This window comes from Anolis carolinensis, chromosome 1 (assembly GCF_035594765.1).
Source record: "Anolis carolinensis isolate JA03-04 chromosome 1, rAnoCar3.1.pri, whole genome shotgun sequence".
NCBI lineage: Eukaryota > Metazoa > Chordata > Lepidosauria > Squamata > Dactyloidae > Anolis > Anolis carolinensis.
This window is the reverse complement of record NC_085841.1, coordinates 143643230-143669658: the sequence shown is the minus strand read 5'-3', so window position 1 is coordinate 143669658 and position 26429 is coordinate 143643230. Positions and strand designations below refer to the sequence as shown.

Sequence of the window (26429 nt, the reverse complement as noted above, 5' to 3'; positions counted from 1 at the left end):
GAGGAATTGGTGGTAGTTAAGGTAAGGGGTAAAGGTTGTCCCCTGACATTAAGTACAGTCGTGTCCGACTCTGGGGGTTGGTGCTCATATTCATTTCTAAGCCGAAGAGCCGGCATTGTCCTTAGACACCTCCAAGGTCATGTGGCCACTAGCATGACTGCATGGAGCGCTGTTACCTTCCCGCCAGAACAGTACCTATTGAACTACTCACATTTGCATGTTTTTGAACTTCTGGGTTGGCAGAAGCTGGGGCTAACAGTGGGGGCTCACTCTGCTCCCTCAGTTCGAACCTTCGACCTTTTGGTCCGCAAATTCAGCAGCTCAGTGCTTTAAGACGCTGTGCCACCAAGGGATATTATTTCCTCAAGCTTGTTAATATACAATATTTCTGATTGATCCTTTTTTTTGTCTGTTTGGAGGCAAGTATGAATGCTGCAATTAGCCAAAATGATTAGCATGTAATGGCCTTTCAGCTTTAAAGCCTGGCTGCTTCCTCCCTGGGGGATTTTTTTGTTGGGAGGTGTTAGCTGGCCCTGATTGTTTCCTGTCTGGAATTCCCTTGCTTTCAGAGTGTTGTTCTTTCCAATATTTTATGTTCTTCTACTGTCTGTGTAGATGAAGAAGTACCCATATGCAGTGCTAGAGCGCACACATTCAAAAAAAAAAAAAAAAAGAAGAAGAAGGGCTGTGGCCTTCAGAAAGCAGAGGATTTGCCAGACTTTGGTGATGGGAATATAGTAGAGTCTCACTTATCCAACATTCGCTTATCCAACGTACTGGATTATCCAAGGCAGTCGGCCTTTTAGTAGTCAATGTTTTTGTAGTCAATCTTTTCAATACATGGTGCTAAATTCGTAAATACAGTAATTACTACATAACATTGCTGTGTATTGAACTGCTTTTTCTGTCAAGTTTGTTGTAAAACATGATGTTTTGGTGCTTAATTTGTAAAATCATTAATAGGCTTTTCCTTAGTCCCTCCTTATTATCCAACATTCGCTTATCCAAAATTTTGCCGGCTCATTTATGTTGTATAAGTGAGACTCTACTGTACTTTTGTTGGGAGGTGCTAGCTGTCTCTGACTGTTTCCTGTCTGGAATTCCCCTGTTTTCAGTGTTGTTCTTTATTTAGTGTTCTGATTTTAGAGATTGTATTGTTCTGTTTTATTATACCACAGTTATCCTGATTTTAGTGTTTTTTAATACTTCGAGCCAGATAGTGTTCATTTTCATGGTTCTCAGCAACACAATAATAATAATATTAATAATGTTAGTAATAATAATGACTTTGGTAATACACACTACTTCTTTCCCTTCTCAGCTTCCTTTCTGGAAGAACCTTTTCTTGGGAGGTGTTAACTGGCCCTGATTGTTTCCTTTCTGGAATTCTCCATTTCCCTGCTTTCAGAGTGTTGTTCTTTATTTACTGTCCTGGTTTTAGGGATTATATTGTTTTGTATTATTATAGCACAGTAATTATTTCATATTACATTTATAATCTTATATTATCTGCTTAGAAGTGGATTATATGACGCCCCTTCTACACAGCTGTTTAAAATCCACACTGAACTGGATTATATGGCAGTGTGGACTCAAGATAATCCAGTTTTAAGCAGATACTGTAGATTATCTGCCTTGGCTTTCTGGGTAATATAGCTGTGTAGAAGGGCCTTGAGTCTACAATGCCATATAATCCAGTTCAAATTAGATAATCTTTATTTTATAGGCAGTGTGGATCAGGCCTAAGTGCCTGTCCCCTGGGCGCCATCTTGACTGAGGGAGTTGCTAGGACACAAAAGGGGTGGAGCCTAAAGGCAGCTGGGGGGTGGGTGCTAAAGGCAGCAGAGCCTACCCTTCTGACTGGCAGTTAGGGGGAGAAAGGCTCTTTCTCATTCTCTGTAATTTGGACTATTTTTCTAGGATTTTTTTAATTGAAAGACGTACCTTGGATGACTATGTCTTTTGTGGCCAAATTTGGTGTGATTTGGTCCAGTAGTTTTGTTGTTTAATTTAAGGGGAAAACACACATTCCATTTTATATATAGATAGATAGATAGATTGCTGGGGTGACAGTATTGATTCAAACAAATTATCAAGTAATCCTAAGGACTGACAAGTGCTGAATCATAGACATATTACATTCTCTTCCATGATGTTATCCATTTGTGATTATTGAATTATATGTGATTTGTATCCCCTCAGTCTTTGTATATTTTACAGTTTTTTCCTGCCCATAACTTGTACTACTCCTACATTGCATTACTGTGGAAATTGGTGTCAGTTTTGTAACATCACTTATTTTGTGAACAGTCCTTGTATTATACTGAAGTATTACTTTAGGTTTTCTGATTAAAATTTTATTCCCATTATCAAGAACTATTTCTTTTCTTCCACCACAAATATGTGTACACTGTTGGTATGTAAATTTTTCATAATCTGTTACTGAAGCACTCAGTTTTTGAAATGAAGCCAGTGCATAATGTGTAAAATGTACATTTTTTTTTCTCCAGTATGGTACTACTCCACTGATCTGGGCAGCAAGAAAAGGTCACCTGGAATGTGTGAAGTATTTGCTGCATATGGGGGCAGATGTTGACCAAGAAGGAGCTGTGAGTATTTAAAAACTACGATAAAGTAATTTCTAAATATTTTAAAATATCAAACTATAGATAGAACCCAAAAGGTGAGCATGGTAAAACTAAATCCTTTCCTTCAGATGTTACCTATTTAGCAACCATTTCTCCTCATAGGCCAATTTCTTTTGGCTCTTACTTTCCCAGAGCGGTTTCCATCCCAGACCATTTTTACAATAAATTTTTCCTGAGTTTGCTTTAATATTATACCTTTTAGTGTCTTCAGTCTGAAAGTTGGAATACTTTTGTTTTTATTGGTTATTAGTCACTCTGGAGCATGTTTGCCTTAAGAACAGACTAAATCTGCTTTCTAAACCTTCTTTCTACATACAGTCAAATGGTATTAATTAGGGGATATTTGGTTATTTAATTCTAAGATCCCAGTGCTTTCAATATCCTCTGTTATTTTGTTGCTGAAATTCTAAGTCTTTCAATTTAAAAGGGAAATGTCTTTAGAAATTGTATGTGGCTACTTGTAGTGTATTATTGAGTGGAGATCAACTTATTCAAATAATGCTAAATTTATTAACAGGTAATATTGTTCTGCTGTTTTCTGCTAGGCCTCAGTAAACTTCTGAGCTGTAGTAGAAGGGAGGGGAACCCTAGGTTATACACACATGATTCAGCTCCTATCGTGGTCAGTGATCCAAAGATATGGGATCTGTAGTCCAGCAATATTGGGAGATTATGTGTTCCTGCTTCTACTGTAGAAGAGGACAGAAGACCATTCCGAATCTCCTAAATTGGTGCAGATCAGTCTGTGTGCAGAAGATGTATCCTAGGTGCTGCCGTATTCACATCTACATTCTCATAGTTATTGAGACAAGCAAATAATTGTAGTTCTTGCATGTTGCAGTCACAGCTGGGAGAGTAGAGAACCAGTTAGTTGGACTGCTTGAAAATGTTTGAAAATGTTGATCTTACTCATGTTGTGGAATTGCTGAAACTTGAGGTCTTCTAAAAATATGAGATTGCTTTTGATTAAAAAGTGATATGGAATGTAAAATGGAAGTAGCTTGCTAATAAATTTCTGTCATCTCCAGAATTCTATGACTGCTCTTATTGTGGCAGTGAAAGGTGGCTTTACAGATTCAGTGAAAGAAATTCTGAAAAGAAACCCAAATGTGAACTTAACAGATAAAGATGGAAACACAGCTTTGATGATTGCTGCAAAGGAGGGTCACACAGAAATAGTACAGGACCTTCTAGATGCAGGAACATATGTGAACATCCCTGATAGGGTAAGTACATGTTCATGTACTCCCTTTTTTCCTTTTTTAATACTTGAAAAATTGACAATATCTCACCATGTGTCTTCTCTCCTTATTGCAGAGTGGAGATACTGTCCTGATTGGTGCTGTCAGAGGTGGTCATGTTGAAATTGTGAGAGCTCTGCTTCATAAGTATGCAGATATTGACATTAGAGGTCAGGTAAGTAGTTTTATGTTTAGTACTATATTTCGGAATGCGCCACACATCAGTCACCTGGTTCAACCTTCTGCTTAATGCATAATCTCTAACTAAAGCATCCCCGGCCTCCTTGTGAAGGCATTTTTATGATGAGAAAGAGATTCCACCACTTTGCTTTATAATATATTCCATTCCTGAACTGCTCTTACTGTCAAGAAGTCCCTACTTTCCCGTGACTTCATACCATTAGACCTGGTCTCACCCTCTGGAGCTGCAGAGAACAAGCTTGCCCCCTCATCTCAGGGTTGAAAGTTTTTTATCTATCTTAATGCACTCCCTGATTTTTTTTGTTTGCATTGCAACTGGTAATGTAGCTTGAATGGAAAAAGTATCTTAGGTGGTTTTTGAAGCTGATTTGACATTGAAGTGCTAATCAGAAATGTGTATTTTTTCATAGGATAATAAAACTGCTTTATATTGGGCTGTTGAGAAGGGAAATGCTACAATGGTTAGAGATATCTTGCAGTGCAATCCAGACACCGAAATATGTACAAAGGTAAATATATCGTTCATGATTTTATCCTAAAAATACCAATATGCATAGTTTTTCCCCCCACATGTTTCTATACTGCTAAATAAACCAATCCAACTATGTGTTTGTGATGGTGGAAGAAACCACTTTTAGGTCAAAATTAGTTTTGAATTGTTTTTCAGTACACTGATTTAAGGAGATCTCATTTGGGGATGGGACCTACATTTTAAGAAGTAGTGCCATATACAGAGTGTTTGTGCTAAATAATTCTAGTCATTAAATCATTAAAATAGCTAAGGCAGAATAAAAGAATCAGTTTCAACTGAAAATATAAAGAGGTTTATACTAAAAGAAGCCCCATTTTGGTCACGGAGACATTTCATAATAACTTTGAGTAGAATATTTGCTTAAAAGTCTCAAGGAGTAACTTAGACTTATTTATTTATTTATTTCTCACATTTATATCCCACCCTTCTCACCCGAAGGGACTCAGGGCGGCTTACAACAGTGGCAACAATTAGATGCCCATACAAACCAATATAAAACAGCACATAAAACAGTTAAAACTATTAAAATGCATTATGAATTAAAAATATACATTTCAAACATAAATTGTTATGTGATATTGAATATCTGCTTTAGAGACAGCCTCATAGACTAGGAAATCCGATCAAAATGGAACAGAAGCTTCAATTTCATTACATTCATTATTCACATCAAGGTTTAAGATTGAATTATGTGTTTTTGTCATCAAGTATGGGAAGGCAAAATACTGCTGAAAGTCTATCTAATTCTGAAGCAGTCACATAGTATCTTTCTGCTTTTGCTTTTAGGATGGAGAAACACCTCTTATAAAGGCAACCAAGATGAGAAACATTGAAATAGTTGAGCTTCTGCTTGACAAAGGAGCAAAAGTTTCTGCTGTAGATAAGGTACGCCAATTGTAGAAATTACTCCAAGGAAATTTCTGGTTATAAAGTTTATAGGGTCAAATTGAAAGGAATTTGCTGTATTACCGTCTGATTAATGAAACTGTTTTGTAATAAAACATTTTGGTTTACATACTTTAACATTATGATGATTGTTACAGAAAGGGGATACTCCACTTCATATTGCTATTCGTGGGAGAAGCCGAAGACTTGCAGAGCTGCTTTTAAGAAATCCTAAAGATGGCAGGCTGCTTTACAGGCCTAATAAAGCTGGAGAGACACCTTACAACATTGACTGTAGCCACCAGAAAAGTATTTTAACACAGATATTTGGTGCTAGTAAGTATTAAGCAATTTCAAAAAATACATCTAACTTCAATTACTTTCAGGAACATGTTGGATTGAATGAGAAAAATATAAATTATGTAAAGTTTGAATTTACTCATGTGATTCAAATGGGTTACATCAGCTCAGAAGACAGAGGTCATTCACTTTCTTTCTGTAAGGCCTTGTCTCTCATTTTTTTCTGTCCCGCTTTTAATGTCAGGTGTTCGTTCTCTCCCTTTCCACTTCTTCCCTTTCATCCTAAAATCTATTCATTTTGCTTTGCTTTGTCTTTTCTGTTTTTCATTTCGTTTGTACTCCTTTTTCTTTGCCTTTTCTCACCAACTGCAGCTTGCTGTACAGTCCAGAACTGTGGTTAAGATTTTGACTATCACTAGTTTCCAACAAGCGGGCTTTGAAAAAACACAGTTTGCTGTTGACTTGTTTGAAACTAATTAATGTCAACCACATTTGTTTGGCTTGGAAAGCACATCAAAGCACAGCTGACTAAAAGCTGATTTTAAGCTTCTGAATTATACTATTCCCATGGAAAGAGAAAGACAACATGCAAGTTTGGATGGAATCCTAAACTTGATTACATTTTCACAAACAAAAACTAAGTTTTAAATTAAAACTGCTAGTGAGCTGTAACTTAAACTATTTCTCTTAAACTATCTTCTTTGTGATACTATAATTTATGGGTCACATTGGTCAGTAGAACTGCTTATGCAGATATATGAAGTAATAAATGTAGATTAATTCCAGGAGTGCTCCAAATGCTGTGTTTTACTGAATGATCATTTTCAAATAAGCTCATGAAAGGGCCTGATAAAAGAGTACAGGCAGTTCCTAAGTTAAGAACAAGATAAGTTCTGTAGGTTTGTTTTTACATGTAATTTGTTTGTAAGTTAGAACAGTAATTTTTTCAGTGTAACTCCAGCCAAAAATATTTTTTTAAAGCTTTGGATTGCAAATGGAAGGGTTAACACCCCTGTGGCATTTATTTTGCTATCTGTGCCCCTGTTCAGAAGATTTCACGCCATTTTCTGTCCGTGTGAAAACTGGATTTTGAAAAATTTGGCTTGGCAAGGATTGGTGATAAAGCTTCAGTGGAGACACCTTTTCCCCATGATAACTCTTTCAGGAGTAAATTTCCTTTCCAAGTGTAAATTCATCTCACTTCCTCTTGTCTCAGCCCCGTTCTTATCTATGAGTCATTTGTATGTCGGATGTTTCTTACTTGGGGACTCCTTGTACCTGAACTGTAGGCTAAGGAAGAATTGTTGAATAACGGATTGTATATAACCTATCTTGTGAGAAACAAAAATAATACAGAAAAAGTGAATAAACCTTATGTGTAAAATAATATCTGAAGAAAGTGTAAGTAGATGCTGCACTTTTGCTTAGGAGTAGTAGAGAAAAATAAACATGTTAAATACAGTTGCCTAAACATCATTGAATTTCATTTAGCAGTCTGGCTATTGTTTGCTGTTGATGAATGAACACAGAATGTAGACTTGTAACATGTTTATTTTATGAAGCTTTCTTGGTGTTGTAGGGCATTTATCTCCCACGGAAACTGATGGAGATATGCTGGGCTATGATCTTTACAGCAGCGCACTTGCGGATATTCTTAGTGAACCGACTATGCAGCCACCCATCTGTGTTGGACTTTATGCCCAGTGGGGAAGTGGGAAATCATTTTTGCTCAAAAAACTTGAAGGTAAAATTTAGTTCAAATATTTATTGTCATCACTCCCTAGTTAATAAAATGCAGTATAGTTAGCTTTTGCCATTACAGTTTAGTCTTTAATTCCAAGGGATGAGATAATGGACTTTGAGATTTTTTGTTGATTGAATATTTCTTCTCTTGTTTTAGATGAAATGAAGACTTTTGCTGGACAGCAGATTGAGCCATTATTCCAGTTCTCCTGGCTTATTGTATTTCTTACATTTCTGTTGTGTGGTGGTGTTGGCTTACTGCTTGCGTTTACTGTAGATGCAAAACTTGGAATAGCAGTTTCACTGAGTTTACTGGCACTTCTATACGTATTCTTTAGTAAGTCTTATTTTCAGTCGGACTGAGTGAAATACTATGTATTTGTAATTGAACTCGAAGTTTGCATACAAAAAAACTAAATATGTGTGTGTCACTTGTCACTTGCTGACTTATGATGACCCCATGAATTTCATAGGGTTTCCTTAAGAAACGAATACCAGTTCCTTTTTCTGAAATATAGCGTATAACACCTGCTATTCATTGGTGATTCCCTATCCAAATAATAAATAGGACTGACCCTGCTTAGTTTCCAAGATCAGACAGGATCTTGTGCCTTTAAGATATTTAGGTCCTTAATTAAAACTAATTAAATCATGAAAGATGTTTGGAATAGATTATATAGGAGAAATTTAAATGCAGTAGCACTTCCTGCTGGAGATTGTTGGGAGGGCAATTTTAGTCAGTTTACTATAGGCCCCTTCAAACCCTGCTCCAGAGGATCATTTGGAACAGCATAGTTGATTGTGCTTGGAGAGAGAGGTATCTGCCAAATATGACCACCCGTGGAACGGAACAAGAGCTGAACTCCACTCAGGGAAGGTCTAACCAAATGTATTAAGAGAGTTAAAACATTTGTAACAATCAATTTTAGATATTCATTAATTTGGGATCTGATTTCTTTTGACTTTATAAGTTCTGTCTTCCATTAATTCAGAATAGAAGTAGCCTGTGACTCAGTGCTGGGTTTTATGCAAGTTCTTATATGGGGTTTTGTGGGATCTACCCTGAGTTTTAAGGGACCTATTCAGCGTTTTGGGGTTTTAGAGTAGAACTCAGTTTTGAATCAATGGAATACCCAATTCTGGATGTAGTTAACTGATTAATGATTATTGATTATTACTATCTGTTAGTTATATATGCAGTATAGGAATTAAGGCTCTGGTTTCTTTCATAATGCTTTATACAGAAAGATGATGTGGAGGTAATGGGAATAAGGTAATGATTTCCATGTATAGCAATGGTACAAGTTAAGCAGTGTTTTGGTTCCCCTTTTTAAATTTATTATAGCTGCCACTAATATTTAGATATTTGTAAAATCTTTCATTTTAGCCGTGATATACTTTGGTAGCCGAAGAGATGGAGAGAACTGGAACTGGGCATGGGTGCTAAGTACAAGGTTAGCCAGACATATTGGCTACATGGAGTTGCTACTTAAACTCATGTTTGTGAACCCACCTGAGCTGCCTGAACAAACTACAAAAGCCTTACCTGTCAGGTTAGAATAATTTAATGCAATGTTCTTTTGTTGTAAACGTGTCAAAGCATTTAAAAATGTTGGTGTTGCAAAACACTTATCTCTGATGAAATTTGATGAAGATGGGGCATTGTGATCTTCACACCAGAATTCTAGTTTGCAATTCTATATTTTCTGTGCTGTTGCTCATCTGTGTGAGATTCAAGCAAGCAAAACACCTTTTCTGTTCAACTGTATCTCACTGAGCAAGATTCTGGAAAAAATAATTTAGGAAGTCTGCAAACACTTAGAAACAAATACAGTCATCGCTAATAGACAACATGGATTTATCAAAAACAAGTCATGCCAGACTAATTGATCTCTTTTTTGATAGTGTTACAAGCTGGATAGATGCAGGGAATGCAGTAGATGTAGCGTACCTGGATTTCAGTAAGACCTTCGACAAGGTCCCCCATGACCACCTGGCAAACAAACTGGTCAAATGTGGGTTAGGGAAAACTACCGTTAAGTGGTTAAGTGAATGAACCCAGAGGGTGCTCACCAATGCTTCCTCTTTATCTTGGAAAGAAGTGACAAGTGGAGTGCCGCAGGGTTCTGTCCTGGGCCCAGTTCTGTTCAATATCTTTATTAATGACGTAGATGAAGAGCTAGAAAGTATGATAATCAAGTTTGGACATGGTTCAACAAGTTCATGGACAACAAGTTAAACGTGAGTCAACAATGTCATGTGTGGCTAAAAAAGCCAATTGGATTTTGGCCTGCATAAATAGGAGTATAATGTCTAGATCCAGGGAAGTTATGCTAACCCTCTATTCTACCTTGGTCAGACCACACCTGGAATACTGTGTCGATTCTGGACACCGCAGTTGAAGGGAGATGTTGACAAGCTGTCTAGAGAAGGGCAACTAAAATGATTAAGGGTCTAGAGAACAAGACCTATGAGGAGCAGCTTCAAGAGCTGGGCATGTTTAGAATGCAGAAGAGAAGGCTGAGAGGAGACATGAAAGCCATTTATAAATATGTGAGGGGAAGTCATAGGGAGGAGGGAGCAAGCTTGTTTGCTGCTGCCCTGGAGACTAGGACACGGAACAATGGCTTCAAACTACAGGAAAGGAGATTCCACCTGAACATCAGGAAGAACTTCCTCACTGTGAGAGCTGTTCTGCATTGGAACTCTCTGCCCTGGCGTGTGGTGGAGGCTCTTCCTTTGGAGTCTTTCAAACAGAGGCTGGATCGGCATCTATTGGGAGTGCTTTAAAGGCAATTTTCCTGCTTCTTGGCAGGGGGTTGGACTGGATGGCTCATGAGATCTCTTCCAACTATTATTCTAATGCTTGGAGTTGAAATTGAAATTACCTGGGTAGCTGCTATATAAACAGTATCTCTTTTATTTGTCTATGTCTGAATTTGTTAATTTATCAAAAATTATAAATTTATGAGTATTTCAAGATATTGTCCTGTAAATGATACAAAAGCTTTATACAAAACTTAGTGGCATCACAGGGGTCAATGGCTTTGAAATTATGTGCAGTAAAACTTTTATTCAGGCAGGCTTTTAAAGAAGAAGGATTTTAAGATCATGTCAGGGTGTGCTGTGGTTTTTAGATTTGAATATGTCTTTATGGATTGTCACTGAATTTTTAAAATACCATTGAGGTTTAATTTTGTTTTAATGTTTGTATATTTGTAGATTTTAAATTGCATTGAAATGCTTTTAATGTAAGCCACTTTGAGTCTCCTTGTGGAAAGAAAAAGTGGGGTATAAATAAACAACAACAACAACAATAATAATTCGTTGAGTGGTACTCACAAAGAAAAGGATTTTCAACAGAGTTTTAAGAAAATATCCATTAAAGACCCCATCTTAAATATAGTTCTACTGAATTTGCTCTTAAGACTTTTGTCTGGCATTAAGTTATGTTGTATTCGCTTTTCACTCACCTAGACTTGATTATCACTCAGCTGGAATTATCCATACATTGGATTTCTTAATATTTATATAATTTAGTGTTAAATATAAGGAAAAACAAATAACTTTGAACAGAAAAATGCTGTATTAACAGCAGTTCTGTAGTTTGAAAATGTAGAATGCAATTATAGCTAACCCATGTTCTAAGCAATCATGGATTATCTAATTCTCTTAATTATTTGTCTTTAGATTTTTGTTTACCGATTACAATAGATTGTCCAGCGTAGGTGGAGAAACTTCCATGGCTGAGATGATTGCCACTCTCTCAGATGCCTGTGAAAGAGAATTTGGTTTCTTAGCAACACGCCTTTTTCGAGTATTCAAGACTGAAGATACTCAAGGTATTTGTGAACTGAGCTGCTCTCTCTCTTCCACTTGACAGTTAGCAGACTGCTAAGTGGGGAAATGTAGCTGTTTCACAAAGACATTTTGTGAATTGTACATAAAATGGAAATAATTTTTATTCTGATTAAAATTTAGAAAGCCATCAGATAGTGTCATTTTACTAGCAAAAACCTTTTATCACTTGCAGAACTGCTGTTTCATCCTTCATTATGTGTCAATTGGATCCTTGGATCCTGCTTGTGTATATTATTGCACAAGTTGTTACAGCTTCATTAGGCTATACATTTTTTATACTGGTTGTGCTGCTGTGCGCTAAGAGAATGCCAGCTCTTGTAATGCTTCTGGTAAGAGTTGTCTTTTGCCCATTGCATACATATGAGTCATAAGTTTACTTCAGTATGTCCTGTGCCTGTGTACTTACAGAAGCTGCACATAATAACTTCAGTTGCCTTTGAAAGAATAACTGCACTAAAGAGTCTTTTTAAAGGATGAAGTCCTGTGGGACTCAAGCTTTACGAACATCAAGATAATAAGCAGAGTACAATCACCCTACTAAATCAGCACTCATTCAATTTTTCTGTAGGTGCTTATAGTCATTGGTTTAGCTTAGTTTTTCTATTATATTTCTGTGAACAGAAGTTAGCCAGTCTACAATTTTCTGTCCTGAGAGAGAAGCACTGTATGCATTTCATCTTCCCTATGTACTCTATATTTCACTCTGTATATAGTTTAAAGAATAACTGGTATAGTTAGGGTTTCTAAGATATGTGCTGTGAATGTTTCCTGCAATAATTTGTATGCTTCAGATATAACTTGACATAGCCTTTAGTTGTCCTAAAACATATTGTTCAACTTTCATCCCAGTTTTATCTGAGGTGGTTAAATTTGGTAGTTCATATTGAAAGTTTCATGCTGAAAGTAGAAATGTAGTTACCAAATGCTTGTTTTTTTTCCCCAGGAAAAAAGAAATGGAAGAAAACTTGTTGCCTGCCATCCTTTGTTATCTTCCTCTTCATTCTGAGCTGTATTGTGGCGGGGATTGCACTAATAGCTTATTTTAAAGTGAACCCTGAAAACATGACAGTAAATGCTATTCTGATCTCATTTGTGTGTGTTGTGGGCTTGGGCTTCATTTTGAACTGTCGCACATGGTGGCGCGTGATGGACTCCGTCTTGAATTCACAAAGAAAACGGCTCCACAGTGCGGCTTCCAAATTACACAAGCTGAAGAGTGAGGGGTTTATGAAAGTAAGTGCTGATCCTTCATTACAATAAAATAAGAGCAGTGAGTTAAGATAGTAATTTTACAGTGTTTTTAACAGCAGATGAGCCATAGGAACAAAGCGAGTTGTCTGTTCTGAAACAGAATTTCTATCTTGTATACTAGATTTCCACTAAACTTAAATAATGTATTTTAGTTAGAATTACTCAAAAGTATTCTAAATACAATCAGTTCTCCACATTTATGGATTTGACTTTTGCAGATTTGATTATTCACAGATTTGATTAAAACGTTATCTCTAGATCGTTCAGTGTGACTGTGTAATCATATTCGGCTAGTCGGTGATCATAGTCACATTGGATGACCCAGAGATTTCTTGAGAGGAGTTCTTTCAGATTAAAAAAAAATCAACATTTTTATTTATGGATTAGCATTTTCCCAGGGGTCATGTCACCCCAACTTCAGCAAATGTGAAGGACTGACTTGTAATAAGGTGGTGGGAGTTACCAATGTCTTTTTAATGAGATGAATTTTGGATTTTTTTTTTGCCCTCAGCATGGATGGTGGTCATGACACTGCCATTTCAAGATTATTTTAATTTTATAGGTTCTTAAATGTGAAGTGGAGCTGATGGCAAAGATGGCAAAAACCATTGATAGTTTTACTCAGAATCAGACCAGACTTGTAGTGATTATTGATGGATTAGATGCATGTGAACAGGACAAAGTTTTACAGATGCTTGATACTGTAAGTAACATAATTTCACTGCTATGCTAATAAATGGTTTTGAGATGTTTTGAGATCAAAGTGTTTGGGCATTACATTTGTTTTATGTAGAGCAATTTTGGATTCAGTGCCTACTTGTGACTAAATCCTGTTGATATCAGTGGAACAAATTAGTTTAGATACTTCAGATTCATTGCTTTTGTTCATGGAACTTACAACTCAAGCCAGTGCATGCTCATTTGAAATACTATTGAGATCAGAGAGCTTACTCCCAAGTAAAATATGTCTACACTTGTAATCTACTCATCATAATTAGCTTGAAGACATAACACAAATTGCTTGGCTAAAATGTATATAAATGATTTTATAGGTTCTTAAATGTGAAGTGGAGCAAGTAAACTTGATAGTTGGAAATTGGCATGTCACTTTACCTTGTGATATAACTCTAAAGGGAGAAGGGATAAGACACTGTTCTTTCCATTAGTTCTGTTAAAAGAGGTGATCATAGACTAGTGCCAGTCTATGGTGAGTTTCAAGGGGGAAAAAAGAACTAGCTATAGTCATTGGGCACAGGTATATTGTGAGACCCTCACACATAGAAGAGAGAAAGGGTGCTTGTCCCCAGATTCAGGTAGCTCGAGAAACAGTGTTTCATTTAAATAGAAAGCTGTTATAAAATCACTCTCCCTCTATCTTTAATTTTTTCTTTAATTTACTGCAGCAGATTTCTCCATTTTCTACTCTTTCTGTGTCACATCCCAAACAATTCTGACAGGTCTCTCTGTACATTAAGGAGCAGTATTGCAGAGGCTGCAGTGGAAGCAGAGAAGTACAAAAGCTCAATTTAGCAAACAATACTATAGATCCACATACTCTATAGTGCCTTTTGAACTTTACCTCTCAGCAGGATATTGTGGTTACAGTGCTGCAGGATGGCCATGTTACAAATCAAGTCACCAAAGCATATTAGAGTGCCATTTATTATGTCCCCTATAATATACAGCCCATTTTCTAATTGCTTGTCCAGCATATTGAACAAGCCATTGTTCAAAGGGGATCAGAAGCATGCATCTTTAATGTATTTCAGTCCAGGACATTTGACCCTCAACTATAAGTGGTGTTTTTATAATCTTTACTGATGTATAGTTCAACTTTCCCCCCACTTTTCACAGGTTCGAGTCCTATTCTCGAAAGGTCCATTTATTGCCATTTTTGCTAGTGACCCACACATCATTATAAAGGCAATAAATCAGAATTTGAACAGTGTGCTTCGGGACTCAAATATAAATGGGCATGATTACATGAGGAATATAGTTCATTTACCAGTATTTCTGAACAGCCGTGGACTCAGTAGTGCTAAAAGGATGATGGTCGCTGCTACCACAAATGGAGATGTTCCATACACAGATAGTTCAGGTATAGTAGCAACTACAACATTAAAAACAAGCACATTTTAATATCAGCATTAATTAGCAATATTAGCAATACATGGTATATTTTCATCCTCATGTTTTTATATTAAGAGTACATAGTACAAATTGCTGCTTGCAACAATGAGGGAAAATACGGATTTCTTTCTTTTCTTTTTCTTTTTTTAGGATTTCATGAAGAAGTAGACCGAAGAGTTTCACAGAATAGTCTGGGAGATGTGACCAAGCTTGGAAGTAAAACTGCTCTTAACAGACGGGTAAGAAATAGAAAATTGGAAATATTTCTGTATTTAGAAAACCCATGAGAATACCTTAGGACAGGCCTGCACAACTTGTGACCCTCCAGGTATTTGAGGCTCCAGCGCCCAGAAGCCCTAGCCACCTTGTCCAGCGGAGAAGAATTTTGGGAGCAAAAGTCCAAATCATATGGAGGGCCTAAGGCCTGCCTTAGGATGTCAACTACTGTCAGTCAATTCTGTTAAACTTTTCAAGAGTGAAAATCCTACAGAAATGCATCTGTGCAGGAAGCAGTGTCTGAATATTGTACCTGTGTTGGTAGGCACTGCCATGTATTGATATAAAATTGAGACCAATGGTGATGTAAAATTGCTGGTGGAAAGAGCTGTTTGAGAATCTAGGCTAATCCCATGCAACATTCTCTTTTTGGAAAGACAGAAATAATGCAACTTATAATAAAACTGTTAAAAACACAGCAGAAGTCCAAATGTAATACTGTAAAACCCAACTTTTGAGAAAAGGCATAAATGGAGTTCAGCAATAAGATAAATTAAAACTGCTTTAAATAAGTTTTAATTTAATTTAAAGACTGCTTTAAACAATTAAAGCAGTCTTCATGAATTTATTGTAAGCTATAAAAGATAATCAAACAATTCTTTCTTGCCCATTTCTTTCTTGCCAAGGATTTGCACTGGTGTTTGTTTCTTCACAGAGTATATCAACAGGCATGCTTATCCTGAAGACTTTTCAGCACCTGATTCCCTGTAATAACTTTAGTATGATGCTTGCCATATCCCAGAAAGAAAAGGATGACAATTGTCATTGGGAGGGAAAGGCTGCCAGCAAAAAAGTAGCCTATTTGTCCCTGTTGTGGCTTCCTGGTCAGCAAATCTGTCCATGAGCCAAGTGCTTTGGGAAGGCTGTCTTGGACAGCTTCCTCTGCCATACTCATTGTGCTTAAAGAGAAATCAGACTGGAGAAAGCACACAATTTTTTTAAGCATTCAAAGATATAGCTGAGTTAGTTTAGATCCATATGAAAAGGGATCTTGTAGTAACTTTGAGGTTTCTTAGATTGAAATCTACTTCCATCAGATGCTGCTCAAAGATGCTACAGGATGCCTTAGCACAGTGGTTCTCAACCTGGGGTCCCCAGATGTTTTTGGCCTTCAGCTCCCAGAAATCCTAAGAGCTGGTAAACTGGCTGGGATTTCTGGGAGTTGTAGGCCAAATAATCTGGGGATCCCAGGTCGAAAACTATTGCCTTAGCATCTTTTGAAGATACTTAAATATTTTCTCCTAATAAATTTTCTTTGAAAAGTCATTTCAAAGAAGGATTTTAAGTGCTTTTTCATATGCTCCTGTTGGATATGCTGATAGTTATTTGTTGTTTACTAAACTATAAATGTTAAATGTACCTGTTTGGTTTTTATTATAATTAGGATACTTACAGGAGAAGACAAATGCAGCGTACCATTACACGTCAAATGTCTTTTGACCTGACTAAACTATTAGTTACAGAAGACTGGTTCAGCGATATTAGTCCACAGACTATGAGGCGATTGCTCAATATTGTTTCTGTGACAGGTATGTTTGCTGATCAGACTTTGCAAAACAAGGTCATCAATTTAAGAAATGTAATCTGCATGTTGTAGGTATTGGAAAAGCAAAGAAATAGGGATGAAGAAGAGTGAACAAAGAATGCCTGGGATGAAAATCATTAATGGAACCTGTTTGATTTGCTAGGTTGAGAAAAGTCTTTGGTCATTGAACTAATCTCTTAGAGTCCTTCAAGACAGGCCCTATATTCCAGGATCTGATCCCAGGTTTTCTGTTTATCCCAGATTATCTGGCAGTGCAGACTCATATCATTTAGTTTAAAGCAGAAAACTTGGGATCAGATCCAGGAATATAGAGCCTGACTGGAAGGGCCCTTAGAGGAAGTGATAAAATAGTCCTACTTTTCTCTCTTCAGATTGATAGACAAATCTTCATCATGTACTTGATGGAGTTACTTTTCTGGACCACAACTCACAGAATCCTCCAGCTAACAATAACCATACTAGTTGGAGTGTTTGGAAAGCCTTATTTCAAAATATAGCATTATAATCCTGATTTACTGTATGCATTCAGAATTATAGGTTGTTGTTTGGAGGTGTGAATGAATGCTGACTAGGAAATTTGCATTTTTATTTCATATTAAACATTTATCTTGAGGGGATGTGAACAGTATTTTTAAGAAGAGGTTCTTCAATTTCCAATACACACCATCTTAAAACTCAAGCTTGCTTACTGTTTTTGATATTTTCAATGGTCACAATAAACATATTGCAAGACTGCAGACTTTGTGGTTTATCTAAATTGAACTTCATATCTTACAGGACGCTTATTGAGAGCTAATCAGATAAGTTTCAACTGGGATAGGTTGGCTAGCTGGATCAACTTGACAGAGCAGTGGCCATACAGGACATCATGGCTTATATTATATTTGGAAGAAACCGATGGAGTTGCAGATCAGTTAACTTTAAAAACAATCTATGAGAGGTATGTAGGACTTAAGAGAAATGTCTGCTAATGATGTATTTGCATATATGTCCATAACAAGATGCCTTTGAGATGGGATCCAAATCTAAATGCAGAATTAATTTAATCTATGTTTCATATACCCTTCACACACATAGCCTGAAGACAATTTTTAATAATTTTGTGCATGAAACAAAGTTTGTATACACTGAATCATCAGAAAAGAAATAAGTTACTATCTTAGCTACTTTGGAGACAATTTTGGAGTTTGAAGTATTTTGAATTTCCCTCGGAGAGGTTGATGAGAGAGATTTCTTTCTCCAGCAGACCAGTTGTTGTGTCTGTGTTCAAAGAAGTGATGGGGTGCTCAATTTTTCCTTTACCATCACATCCGTGTCATTGCATGGTATTCTGTGTACTTGCCTGTGTGTTTGTTTATTACCGTCTTTAAGGTATTGCTTAATTACAAGCATCTGTTAGAGTGAGTGGTTTTGTGTGGCTGGTTTTCTTCATGACCATGCAAATTGCATGCATACCTTTTGCCAATTATTAGAAACAACACCAACTGATGTGGTTCTGAATGAATCATTTAATACCAAGCTTTGTTTAGCCCACATCTCTCAGAGCATGAAATAATTATCTATTAATAATCTGTACAAACTGCCTTTTTTGAGGATTTTAATACTTTTAAAGATATTGATACCTTTTTCTTCCATGGCTATAATTTTGGTGTATGCCCTCTCAAGATCATCTATATATATAAAAGAGTGATGGAATCATGGCGACCAACAAAACTACAGGCCCCCAACTTCGAAATTTGACAACACAACCCATCATCCACGCCTCTAGGTTGATACAACAAAAAGAAAAGAAAAATAAAGTCCTAATTAGAGGGAAAGGAATAATTGTTTTTATCCAATTGCTGCCATTTAGAAGGCTAAGCTCTGCCCACTTGGTCTCCTAGCAACCTACTCAGCCCAGGGGACAGGCAGAGTTAGGCCTCTTCCACACTGCCTATAAAACACAGATTATCAGATTTTATTATATGGCAGTGTATACTCAAAGCTCTTCCACAGAGCTATATAACCCATTTATAATCTTATATTATCTACTTTGAACTGGATTATATTGACTCCACACTGCCATATAATCCACTTCAGTGTGCATTTTATCCAGCTGGGTAGAAGGGGCCTCATATAATCCAGTTCTAAGCAGATAATATAAGATTATAAATATACAGTACAGTCTCACTTATCCAACATAAACAGGCCGGCAGAATGTTGGATAAGTGAATATGTTGGATAAAAAGAAGGGATTCAGGAAAAGCCAATTAAACATCAAATTAGGTAATCATTATACAAATTAAGCACCAAAACATCATGTTATACAACAAATTTGACAGAAAAAGTAGTTCCATGCGCAGTAATGCTATGTAGTAATTACTGTATTTACAAATTTATCACCAAAATATCACAATGAATTTAAAACACTGACTACAAAAACATTGACTACTAAAAGGCAGACTGCGTTGGATAATCCAGAACACTGGAAAAGCAAGTGTTGGATAAATGAGATTGTACTGTAATGTGAAATAATTACTGTAGTAGAATAATACAGAACAATACAATCTCTAAAATCAGAACACTAAGTAAAGAACAACACTCTGAAAACAGGGGAATTCCACACAGGAAACAATCAGGGCTAGCTAACACCTCCCAACAAAGTATTCCCATCATCAAAGTCTGGCAAATCCTATGTTTTCTGAGGGCCACAGACAGTAGAAGCACATAAAATATTGCAAAGAACACCACTCTGAACAAGGGAATTCCAGACAGGAAACCATCAGGGCCAGCTAACACCTCCCAACAAAAAATTCAGCTAGGCTTTAAAGCTGCAAGGCCATTACGTGCTAATCATTTCCCCTAATTACAACATTCATTCAGGTTTGAATTGGGGGAGCGGACAGAGCCCCCACTGTTAGCCCCAGCTTCTGCCAACCCTAAAGTTCAAAAACATGCAAATGAGAGTAGATGAATAGGTACTCCTTTGGCGAGAAGGTAACGGCGCTCCATGCAGTCATGCCACATGACCTTGGAGGAGTCTACGGACAACGCCGGCTCTTCGGCTTAGAAATGGAGATGAGCACCAACCCCCAAAGTCAGACACGATTGGACTTAATGTCAGGGGAAATCCTTTACCCTTTACCTTAACTACCACCAATTCCTCAGTACTTTTATTTCCCATACCAGCATACTTCGCCACAGCAACGTGTGGCCGGGCACAGCTAGTATATGTATAACTGTTGTATTTTTTCAGTGTGGATTTCTGAAATCAAAATTATCTATTTCATTTTTCAAATGTGGTACAGATGGAGCATATTCCCATATCTATATTGCTTTTCTAATAACTTGTCTGGAATTGTTTTTCAGCTAGTCCCTTCCTTTTTGCTTGTTTAGTTCACAAAGAGGCTATACACACACACACACACACACATATATGAGAGATATAGTATTGGACACTATTTACAAGATTTGATTTTTCACACATAATGCAAATTTATTTCTTATAGATGCAATATATTGTATTGTAAATAAAAATAAAGGCATTATTAACTATTGAAACTTCTTGACTTTTGAGCCAACCCCGTATTTTTGTATTGTTCCAAATTGTCAGCTGTAGAACTCTGCTATAGCTGGAGCTTTTGACAGTTTGTATTGGGAGGTGTCAGGAAATAATTGGCTAGATTGAAAAAAGAGCGAGCTGACAGATATAACAGATGAGAGTCTTTGTGTTGTGATGTGGCAACAGTTGTCCTTCTACTACAGTTATGTCATGTGCAGAGTTTTTTTTGAGACTTTAGGCTCTGGAATGCCACTTCCAGCTACGAATCATGATTAGGGCCTTACATTACAGGAATGTAACATTTCCAAGATCTGTAAATGATATGTTATCTTGTATTGCAGGGACTAAATTAACTGTCTTGGAAGAGATTTTCCAGTGTACAGGCCTATTCAGAAATTTCACAAAGTTCAGTGGAATGCACTCCCAGGTTAATTGTGAATACAATGCAACCTACATTGATCTTCATCAACTAGTTGCATTCTACCAGCAGATGGCACTAATACTACCAGTTATTTTGATGAAGACATCTACAAGGCAGTTGTAAAATAAAGAGGAATTTATATTCCTCTTTATCTTAATAGGATGTCTGATATTTGCTTTCAAGCGCAACAGTGTAGCCTTTATACAGTATGTTGGAAGACATACATTTATAACTTCGAGGTTAGGAATGATCTCAAAAATTTTATCCACCATAATAAACAGTAAAATGCCACCTGTGTGGTATGGATTTTGGTCCTGGAAACACTCTACCCATCCCCCGAGTTTAAGGTTCATAGTTCTTGCTTTTCCATTTCGTCCTCTTGAAAAATCTCCGAATATTCAGAATAAGTTGCTAGCTAATGTCTGGTCCAGAATCTCCCAGTTTGCTTCAAGTGTCTGACTACTGTATCATGCCACCCTTGTAAACCAGAAAGCCTTTTATTGGGTTTATTCAGCATCAAGGAAGAGTGAGATTAGAGGCTAGTAAGCAGATATTTACAGATATTTTGGGTGTTTGGATAGTGCTAGTGCAATACAGTAGAGTCTCACTTATCCAACATAAAACGGGCCGGCAGAATGTTGGATAAGCGAATATGTTGGATAATAAGGAGAGATTAAGAAAAAGCCTATTAAACATCAAAATAGGTTATGATTTTACAAATTAAGCACCAAAACATCATGTTATACAACAAAATTGACAGAAAAAGTAGTTCATTACACATTAATGCTATGTAGTAATTACTGTATTTACTAATGTAGCACCAAAATATCATGATATATTGAAAACATTGACTACAAAAATGCGTTGGATAATCCAGAACGTTGGATAAGTGAGACTCTATTGTACTTCCTTTTTCTTTATTTGGAGAGTTGAAATAGTAGACTTTCATCCCAATGAGGTAATATGAGTGGTGAAGCTATCCAGCTAATTATTTATTGAATTTGTGTGCTGCCTTTCTTCCAGAATTGGACTAAAGCAGTTTCTAGAACATGTAGAAATATTTGCAATAGCATTTTTTAAAAGATAGATTTGTGAATTCTTGTTGTTCCCAATGAAAAGTATATTTTTGTTCATTCTTTTTCTGGGAGAAGGACTTATAACACTACCCTGACATTGTCATTTAGAAGAAGTAGGAAGTTTTAATTGGATTCTTGTTCACTAATTGCAGATTCTAAACTTATGACAGCATAATTATGTTGGAGTTATTGAATTACATTGGCAAGTGGTGATACCACAAGACATCCATTGCTTAGTTGTCAATAAAGCTGCCCACTGACTGCGGAAGACTGCATGTGTCTCCTAAGTAGCTCCTCTGTCTGTATAGGTGCCATAGGGCTTGTGATAGGATACCACCTTCATATAATCTCTGAGTAAGTGCAACCAATTGCATAAAGGGATTTATGATAGCATAAAACTGCAACAGTGTTATGTGTTTTCTGGGCTATATGGCCATGTTCCAGAAGTATTCTCTCCTGACGTTTTGTCCACATCTATAGCAGGCATCCTCAGAGGTTGTGAGGTTTAAGCCTCAGAGGTTGTGAGGTATATAATCCTCAGAGGTTGTGAGATATATAGTCATATACCTCACAACCTCTGAGGATGCCTACCATAGATGTAGGCGAAACGTCAGGTGAGAATACTTCTGGAACATGGCCATACAGCAACTCTGTGATTCCGGCCACGAAAGCCTTCAACAACAAATTGCAACAGTATTATTGTCCTCGACTGTGCTTGGCTTTGTTGATGTCATTCTTCCATATCAGGCTGTGTGATGTCATTTTCCTAGCAACTCAACACCATCTGCAGTAAATCAGATAGAATAAAGCAAACAGCTGGAGGACTCTCCATTCAGCCTGACATTTCTGCTGACCCAGTGAAACTGTTTTATGAGAATTTAATTGTGCCGCAAATGCTTTTGAAACTGTTTTAACTTAGTGATTTTATAGAACCACTTACGTAAATGTTTTTAAAACCTTTGTGTTTTTGTTGTGTTTTCTCATATGCAAATGAATACTTAACGGATTTTTAACCTTATATAATTGCACTGAAATATAAATAAATAAAACATTTGGTGCAGTCTATACTGCCTTAAGTTTTTCAGAGGTATGCTGCAACTTCATAGAATTATTCCAACCCTCATACTGTGTTAAACTTTTTTAAACCTTAAAATTGTTATGGACTGTTTTACAGTTGCCCTGGTTTTAAAATTTATGTATGCACTCTTATGAGGGCTTTTGTAATAAAACAAACAGGGCAATATGCCTTCTTTTAAATATTGTTGGAATACAGTTCCTGTCAACCCTATCCAGTATTGTCAAAGATGAAAGACTGTGAAAGCTGCAGCCCAACAACTGAAAAGTCATACTTTGCTCACCCCAGCCAAAAGAAGATGGCCTAAAATACAGTACTTGTATGAATAGGGAAACCAGTATTTATTCTTTCTGATTGCTTTAATTTATTTCAATAAAGAGTCTTTGATGAAATGAACAATATTTTTTTAAATAGTTTTTTTAATTATCGTTTTTCTTAAGCAAATAGATCTATTTCTCATCTACTTTTTTGCAAGGATTTCAAATGTATTTACAGGATAATTATCAGAGAAAGCATAAATGATATACATTTTATCTTATTAGATAAATTTGAGTGTATAAAAATCTGAAATCTTTAGTGTTGGTAGTAAAGTTAATTTTCCCCTTATGAAAAGCCTCATTTAGTTTGATAGCAATTTGATGATACATCTGCTTGCTTTATTCAGCTGGAAAACGTTGGTTTGATAAAGTTGCTTTTGTTAAATTATTTTCTAAATCATTCAACTTTTAACGAATGGCATTTGATAATAACATTGGAAAGCAATCTTAGCTAATTAAGGAGATCCTTCTATAAACCATTGGAACATTAAGATGACAAACTGTTCATTCAGGATTATTTTAATTAGGACAATTATTATAATTTTGTTGCAATTATGTGTTGAGCTAAAACCCTTTGTCTAAATCATTTGATTTTTGTTGTATACATAAATGTGAAAAAAGGGGAAACAAGCATTTCTCACTACTACTCCAATGCTATGTTTAAACTTATTTTTCCTCATTCTATCACAAATGTGTGTGAGATTTTTTATTTATACTTTTAAAAATAAGAATATTTAAACATTTTTTTCAGAAAGCATACATAACATAGTTCATATGCATATCTTTAAACAAAAATGTTCAGAGTTGTATAATACATACTCCAAAAAAATGGACCATTAAGTGAACACAAGTAGAGACTATTATTCTCTGATATTTATGCATGGATTCAAGTAATCAGAGTCCATGTATAAAGTGAAAAAGAAGAACCAGTTGTTCCTCTGTTATGTATAATAATGTAATACTTCTGTTTTTATATAATGTAATGAATTTTATGTTGTACTTGTTAATGTAATAAGTGGAGTTAATTTGTTTCTTTTAGTGAAGCCTTTGAGGAAGGCATTTAATCCCATTAAAATATATAAAAGTTGTGCATCCCTTGGCTGGCATTTTGAAATCTAAAATACTCCAAATTCCAACCTTGCCCATTTGAATGGCTGAGATAATGACATCTTTGCTTTCTGATGATTCAGTGAACACATATTTTATACCATGCACAAAATAATTGATCTATTTTGACTGTCACCAAGGTATGTGTATGGGTGTCACTTCCAGTTGGCACCACTTCAGGCTGTTGTGGTAGCCATATTGCACAGCATTTCATAGTACCACTTGATCTCACTTAGCTTTGTTTACATTTCCACATTTCTGTTTACCTCAACAAGTTCCTTTAGTTTAATTGCAGCAAATATAGACTGCTATTGGGCCTTCCAGATATTACTGGATTGCAAAACCCTTTAGGTCTAATCAGTATACACAGTTGTGAGGAATAATGAGAGTTCAACTACAACGTTTGAATTGCTGTGGGTTGCCTACCTAAGCAGGCAGTTTCAGTTGTGATATTTGGCCTATAATTGTGTGTCACAAGTGTCTTAAGTTTTCTTTGGATAAAAAGACTAGTGGATTCAAAGATGTGGTCATAGCAGATTGCCTCAGGGTTTCAAAACATATTCTGTTAAATGACAGCTTGCTATATCTGCATATTTAATTGATGCCAGGTTGACATATATATAAGGCAACTGGTTGGACCTTGATATGTACCCTCATGAGGCACTGCAAACCAACTGATTTTGGTAGGTTCCTTAAATGAAAGGCTAGCATATCATATGGCACGAGCACTTTATCGAACATCCAAATTAAGAATTCACTGATAAGAGAAACGAAGTTGAAGTTGAGTTCCCATGAATATTTATAATGCTCTACTCATATTGGAAACTTTATTATGATACAATCACACCTGTAACTCAAAACAGAATAGCAGTAAAATTCTGGAGGTTGAGCTAATCCATCCTCAATCATGTGAGTATCTCCTCAATGAATGCATTTGATTAAAGAAAATGTATTGAGAATTTGGCAATTGTGTAATGCCACGATTGTTACAAAGTACAGTATATTCAATGTGGGATAACTGTCCTGAGAAATTGTCCACACCAGCAGGTAAGCTGGTCTATTGGCATCTATTCACTGGCATCTCTTGTGTATGTGTATACTTTTATACCTACACAGTTTCAAATTGTGAAACATACAGAAGTTAAAATGGGACTTCTCCTTCATTTCCTACTAGGAACTCTAATTTGGATGCCATAATTTCTGCTGAACACCACAACTTCTGTGACTGATGTTCCTTTTGTGGACTCAGTTCAGTTGTCCAGTTGTTTAGGTCAGTGGTTCCAAATTTTTCCCCTTCTGGTTGTTTAAAGTTCAGCTCCCAGATGCCCTAGCCAGCCTGGCCAGAGGTCAGGGATTCTGGGAGATAAGGTCTAAGACACTGGGGAAAAAAGGATTGAGTGCCACCAGTTTTGATCACCAGCTTTCTAATTATTTAGGAAATTTGGTTTCATAAGCAAGATTTCTTCAAAGATTGCAAGTTGATTAGTTTTGTTTTTGTCCCAGACTTCCCTGTAAGGAACTTTATCTTGCATACATAGTACTCTGCAGGAACACTTACTACTCACCACTGTGTCCTAATATTACTTTTTGTCAGTTCTGTGAAAATTCTTACTATCTCCTTTAAAAGAAAAAAAGATACCATCAAAGACAGCAGATGTTTCCTGCTTCCATTACAGTTCTTTAGTTTCTGAATTGACTTGGCCATTTGTGGCATGTAATGTTACAAATAATTTTTTGTTTGAACTGTTTTAAGATTTTTTTAAAAAAAATCTGAGAAGCACAGATGCATAGCTTTGTGGTCCTTTGGCAAGGCATTATAATTTACATAAATATTTTTCAACATAATAGTTGAATGTATTGAGCTCAGAACGTTAGAATAGATATTTAAGTCCATAAACCAGTAGTAAGCTATTGGATTCTGAACAGGAGCATTGTTCGTCATGTGCAGAACACTATTCACATTCAGACTTAATCAGAATTGGCATTAACGTTCAGCTAATTTGCATCATGTGACTTCTCAGCTGTTACTTTTCATTTAAGTGGTATTTCCTTTTCTTTTTACAATCTTGTTTTGCAAAAATCAGACTGTTAGGAAACTTTTTAACCCATTCTTCGCTGTTTTGATTTGCTTGGTAGTCATCTTGTACTCTAATTATGTGACTTGAATATGAAAATTCACAATGATTAAGTGGTGTTTTTTCTTTAGTAACTTTATCCAGGATAAATAGGATATTTGATGCTGGTTTATTATTGATGGCTGTTGTTTAAAAGAAATATT

General features: G+C 36.3%; 1 protein-coding gene across 8 annotated transcripts in view; it reads left to right on the top strand.

Annotated features, from left to right (window-relative positions):
• The window catches only part of kidins220 (kinase D interacting substrate 220), a 65989-nt gene that overhangs the window by 23619 nt on the left and 15941 nt on the right, over positions 1-26429 (top strand). For all 8 annotated transcript variants that reach the window (XM_003215389.4, XM_062983501.1, XM_008117755.3 and 5 more), the window contains exons 7-22: positions 2511-2609; positions 3677-3874; positions 3966-4064; positions 4501-4599; positions 5409-5507; positions 5666-5843; positions 7387-7551; positions 7708-7887; positions 8938-9103; positions 11241-11392; positions 12355-12644; positions 13225-13365; positions 14517-14760; positions 14943-15031; positions 16453-16597; positions 17392-17554. In XM_003215389.4, coding sequence (XP_003215437.1) covers positions 2511-2609; positions 3677-3874; positions 3966-4064; positions 4501-4599; positions 5409-5507; positions 5666-5843; positions 7387-7551; positions 7708-7887; positions 8938-9103; positions 11241-11392; positions 12355-12644; positions 13225-13365; positions 14517-14760; positions 14943-15031; positions 16453-16597; positions 17392-17554 — 2507 coding nt within the window. The remainder of the gene's footprint in view (positions 1-2510; positions 2610-3676; positions 3875-3965; positions 4065-4500; positions 4600-5408; positions 5508-5665; positions 5844-7386; positions 7552-7707; positions 7888-8937; positions 9104-11240; positions 11393-12354; positions 12645-13224; positions 13366-14516; positions 14761-14942; positions 15032-16452; positions 16598-17391; positions 17555-26429) is intronic.